This window comes from Sinohyriopsis cumingii, chromosome 13 (assembly GCF_028554795.1).
Source record: "Sinohyriopsis cumingii isolate HCF-2022 chromosome 13, ASM2855479v2, whole genome shotgun sequence".
Taxonomy (NCBI): Eukaryota; Metazoa; Mollusca; class Bivalvia; order Unionida; family Unionidae; genus Sinohyriopsis; species Sinohyriopsis cumingii.
The window spans coordinates 69673391-69679390 of record NC_142973.1 but is presented as its reverse complement, the minus strand read 5'-3'; the positions used below and the strand labels follow the sequence as shown (position 1 = coordinate 69679390).

The following is a 6000-nucleotide window of genomic DNA, read 5'->3' as shown; positions in this document are numbered from 1 at the left end:
TGTGTGGAAGCCGGCGAGTTATCGGTCACACAGTATTATTGTGTTATATACAAATATGGGCGTCGGCATCTTTAGGTAAAACTAGAGTGCAATGTCCCTTGTTTTCGATACGACTTAGCTGATTGGGCTGACTCTGAAGAAATACCATACTTCTGGCTATATCTAGTTAAAACCAGATACGTGGTGTAGTGCAGAGGCTGAAGCTGTGCATTGCAGCATGAGCTGAGAGTTACACATAGCGGTCATGGCAAATCCAGAACAAAATTTGAGTTTGTTGATCGAAAAGATTCAAGAGTTCCATAAATGGAAAGAAAGTCAAGATAGGAATCTGGATCAATTTTTCCTTGCTGTGATGGGGATTTTAATTTACTGTATGTATCTCTCTCTCTCTCTCTCTCTCTCTCTCTCTCACACACACACACACACACGAACACTTATTACGCTTGTTATTGGAACAAAACGACGTAGCATTTTTGTGCACCTCTAATGTGTTGTGGTATATCGAAATTGATTCCTATCTCAAATATGCAGTAAATTTTGATAAATGGGTTGTTTTCTTTAACTTTTACGGAGTACGAAATGGCTACAAGCATCGTCCTTCCAACGCTATGGGTCTTACAGTTTTGAGTTCATATTCAGCAAGAAAATTTGTTTCCATTTTACTCCCTTTACTTCTTCCAACTGTAAAAGATCATCTGACGACTCATTTCATTCATGTACCCTACCATTCTGCTTTGACGTCTAATATTATACATGTAGCAATTGCAATCATGTTCTTCCATAACTTTTGACAACTTTCTTGCGATGCAGTTCTCGTTATTGAAGTCTTATCTTCTAAGAAATATCTACATTCATGAACGGAAGCCTATGAACTGAATTTTTTACGTTCAGACAACATTTTAAAGCTATACGAGAATTTGTTTATGTTTAGTATTTTAGTCCTCAGACGTAAACAAAATACGAATGTGGTTTTATATTCATAACCACAACCACCACCTTCTTTAAGTATATTCCATACATAGAATAACAATTTTTTTTACTAGACCAGCAAGGCAAGCTTTTTTATTTAAATTCAAAATTAAAAGTCATTAGGACACGGATCTTTTTTTAGTTTTTGTACAACATGTGCAGAGAGATACGATAGTCTTTCGCCGTCACAGGATGAGAAGTCTAAGTTTGGATTACGTCTGCGTTGGAGATGACAACACTAAAATTTAGTATCAAATTTTTGGCGCGCAACCAAACATTTCGCAAAATAATAATTTGATTTTTTTTTTGTTCCAGTCTCTACACCAGTATAATCGGTACTTTCTTTATGGCAAATCCGCTTTGAGATTAAACTAACTTCTCATCGACGAGTTTGCAAGACTTATATGAATGAAGTTCTGATCTGAACTCTTTTGGGACAGTAAAAAATCACCGGTAAACAGGTTCTGAGAATTAAGTACGATATATGCTAAAGCTGTATTGACTGCTTTTCTCTTGATGGAGATGAAGCCATGTAAGAAATCCATTCCTTTATCAGTTTGTTATTAACTGATTCAGTAGATGATTCCAAGGTGGTCAAATCATACTTGATGCGAATGATTTCCAGTTATTCTTGGTAACCACCTATTACATTGTTTCTATTGAATAATGATCAGCTAGTGTCTGATGGTATATCGGTGTTTCTGTCTTATTTTCATACACAGCGAATGTATTTGCTTCATAACCAAAATTTTGTGCTTCTCTTGCTCCCGTTTGTAACTCTCTGAGTTTATTTTACTTAATGTAGCTGGTCAATCATGTTTGTTCAAACTGAATCCGATCAACCCCATAAGCTTTGTCTATCTTAAAACGTGTCATTTCCGTACAACATGGTGATGTCTTCTAATGCATCAAGCCCAAAATATTGACATCATCGTTGGCACATTATTTTACTTTTAAATAAAACGACACAAAATTACCGGGTACAATGAATATATTCTGACCTTGAAATTGTATTATGCAAGATTTGTTTAGGTTTGTTGACGCATGAATTTATTTCATATAACGATGCATTGGATTGAAGTATTTAACTTCTTGAGGTATTTAACTAACTCTTTGCGGTATTTTGTCCTGCTTCTGACGTGTAATGCATTTACCAAACGTCGATATTTTATTTTTATTTATCTTTAGAAATATCAATAAACATCTTTCCCATTTATTAGCTACAAAGCATGCAAGCAAACAATATGTACGTGTAATTTAAGTGCCAACTAAAGGCAGCTAATAATCCTTCAGTTGTCCTACATCATCAAGTTTAGCTTATTTTCTGGTCGAGTAGATATATCTGGGTGAATAGATATATCAGGGCGAGTAGATATGTCTGGATGAGTAGAAACAGAGAGAGAAAAAGTATCATCCATGTTGTTTAATATCAGAGTCATGCCGGATTTCTGCGTCGTGTAATTCTGCGCAACGATGCTTTTTTTTCCTGTAAACATTGGAAACGTGATGTTTTTGGTCGAAAATCCAATTTATATCAAGAAAGAACGATCGTCCTTTAATTAAGAAAAGTAATATTCATAAAGTGTACAATAATATTCCTCACTTCTATTCAAAATGCAGATGAAAATGCTATTTCTAAATGTCAACATGAAGACCCATTCCATGACCTTCTTGAACGTGTAACCTTGACAACCTATTATATATTTATCTTTTATAATCATACAAATAAATACATTATTTAAAAGATATAAATGTTTACCTTAGAACAATACTGTATCTTATTCCAGGTTTCTAATTTTGCAAGTTGTCACACCTACTTTATCATCTGCTATCCAACTTGTCAACTTGCCGTTCGAACGGATTCTCATGATATTCCATGGCGTATGGTCTGTTTCTGAATTCTTAAGTATTTTCCCCACAAACGAGAAGTTGTAAACACGTTGAATCCTATTAATTATTATGTCTCTTCAATGTAATAGCTTATTTTTATAAAATATTAAACTTTTTACTATTCTTTTTAAACAAGATCGGTTTAGTTTGCTTAATATTTCTTTCCATTTAGTAACATTGTTACGTTGAATTTTGTAAAACCAGGTATAAACCCTGACCTAGTTCCTCGGCGGAAATGCTGACAGAAAGATTACGAAGTAATCCATTTCATTCCATAGCCGACGCATGAACTTTTAATCTTTTCAAAGCCATGCACATAACAGTATTATTTTGAACACAATGTTCCGGTGACAGTTACCGCTTTTAAAATGGTAAGCATTGCTGTATTTTATTTTCGTCAATCGGTCAAACATTGGCGACAGAAACCTTACATGCGCAAAAAAGTCCGACATCGGTGTTAGTTCATGGTGTGGTACAAGAACATATTTTAACGAGTGGCGAATCCACGAGCTAAACTATATAGATTTTGACACCACATGATGAAATATATCTGGTATTAACGTGGAAAATAAATTATTTTTATTATGTACTAAACTTGCTCCATAATCGAAGTTTAGAAGATTAAACTCACTCTTCGGCACAACACGCACCCCACCCCCTTTTCTTAAATTCGCCTCACTTTTATAGCCTGACCATATAAATATACGTGACTTAAGAAAGCGGTAGGATTGGGTTGAGGTAATCTGTCATAGCAAGTCACATTTTTGTCATTTTGGAAACTATTTGACCCTATCTGAAAGCAATGCAAGTCCGATCTCGCAACGCACCACATTGGGTTTGGTCGTCGTGAAGGAAGTAAGGGGAAATAACTTCTGCGAGACGCAAACGGCGTCTGGTCAGATTTCATTATCAAAGATTAATTTCCATGTCTGAAATATAAGATAACTTCTATTTATTTGCTCTAACTCAGAGGGTCTTTTTGTTATTGCAGGTACAAATATTGTAGTCACTATCAAGAGTTGTATGTCATGATGGGGAATCTTATATTTTAACATGTGAAAATATAATGATATATTTTTCACATGTGAAACTATAAGGATATTTTTTCACATGTAAAAATACAGGAATGACACAAATATGGAAATGGTTTAGTCCCTATATTTCATACTTAAGTATACAATAGATAACTGCTTCCTGTTAATGCTAGAACAAATGATGATGCTTCCCCAATAATTACAATCAATGATTTGCCATTTGTTGTGATAAACTGTTGCATTTATAAGTAATACATGTTGATACTGCTCCCTGATTTTACTTTATAATCCAAACTCTTTTGGTTATCTTTCAACACTAATCTCATCTAAATAGTATATATGTGATTTATTTACATTGAGGACACCAGATTCGTATTCTTTATTGTCTTTTTAGTTTCTGATGAGTAAGCAGCGTGTTGGTTGTTTACATTTTATCCAATGTAAAATTCAACAAAAGTTCTACAAATCTTTAACATTTAAAAATCATCTTGAAAAAAATGTATACGCATCGCTGTCTTATTTTAATAACCACTGCTTTGAAATGTGTGTAACTTACATTCAACATTGTGTATAATGTTATCGAGTGTATGCGGTTTAGTTTCGGACTTGGACACGTCTTTTCCGATTTTATAATGACTCGAATAACAGCTCCTTACTTCGGGCATGTTGCCTCTTTTGCAGTACTATCCATATTCCATTAATTTACAAATGAATCAATACCACCCCAACACTCCCGAGTACAATGTTAAAATCGTGAAGCAATACATACGCCGGTGTTAGTTTACTTTTCTCCACATACTCCTTTTTTATTATAAATTAATTGGTTTGCATCTATTATAACTTTTAATGAATGTCTGGATGCTTTCATTTATTTCATTCTAATCAATTCTTTCAATTATTGTGTTGCTGCTTTTTGTGCAAATTTTGGATTTGATTGCTGCTATGTTCATTTTAATTGGTTGTTTTAAATCATTTAACTCATTTCACATTCATTTCAACAATAATGCTTTGTTCCACACATTTATTGTTAAAGTCTCACGAACAAGATATAATTTCGTTTCAATTTTTTGTTGTTGATCGTTCAGCCTCAGCATATAATATCTTGTAAAATCGTTAAGATCTTATCCCTGATAGCGTACGTTGTCTTCCTAACGTTTCTCCATTTTTTACAGCTATTTATTACAGGTTTTTTTTCTTTGGTCTGCTCCATATTTCTTTTCAGTTATTAGGGCGAAATAATTATGCTTGTACATCCCTGGCATCATTGTTAGGGCGAAATAATTATGCTTGTACATCCCTGGCATCATTGTTAGGGCGAAATAATTATGTTTGTACATCCCTGGCATCATTGTTAGAACGAAATAATTATGCTTGTACATCCCTGGCATCATTGTTAGGGCGAAATAATTATGCTTGTACATTTCTGGCATCATTGTTAGGGCGAAATAATTATGTTTGTACATCCCTGGCATCATTTTTAGGGCGAAATAATTATGCTTGCACATCCCTGGCATCATTGTTAGGGCGAAATAATTATGCTTGTACATCCCTGGCATCATTGTTAGGGCGAAATAATTATGCTTGTACATCCCTGGCATCATTGTTAGGGCGAAATAATTATGCTTGTACATCCCTGGCATCATTGTTAGAACGAAATAATTATGTTTGTACATCCCTGGCATCATTGTTAGGGCGAAATAATTATGCTTGTACATCCCTGGCATCATTGTTAGGGCGAAATAATTATGTTTGTACATCCCTGGCATCATTGTTGTGTTAACTTTTATCTTCTTGCTCACGGCAATAATTTTGGGTCTAGAATCATTCATTTGCTTTGGGATCTTGTTCATCGGTTTGTTTGATTTCATTACTTAATTCAATATTCTCTATGTTGCTTTGCCAAGCTAATGTAATACTGTTTCTTTTCAGCTCGATTGCCTGTAAATATTCTTAGGTGTTATAAATTCCATCACAATGGCGAAGTTTTTCTTAGGGGCAACACCTGCTCTTCGTCTTATTGCTAAAAATATTTGGAAAATATTCGACGATGTTTAAAATCCTTGTTTAAAAATATCGAGTATCTAAAATATCGTCGATCTGTTCTCGT

The 6000-nt window shown here is 34.2% G+C and overlaps 1 protein-coding gene across 4 annotated transcripts in view; it reads left to right on the top strand.

Annotated features, from left to right (window-relative positions):
• Positions 1 to 211: 211 nt before the first annotated feature.
• Positions 212 to 6000, top strand: part of LOC149785793 (putative ammonium transporter 1) — a 94017-nt gene continuing 88228 nt past the window's right edge. For 3 of the 4 annotated variants that reach the window (XM_089979724.1, XM_089979726.1, XM_089979723.1), the window contains exon 1: positions 212 to 371. In XM_089979724.1, the coding sequence (XP_089835850.1) occupies positions 245 to 371 (127 nt within the window). In that variant the 5' untranslated portion in view covers positions 212 to 244. Of the gene's footprint in view, positions 372 to 3089; positions 3231 to 6000 lie in introns of those variants that run through there. The other variant, XM_089979725.1, reaches the window with a different exon arrangement.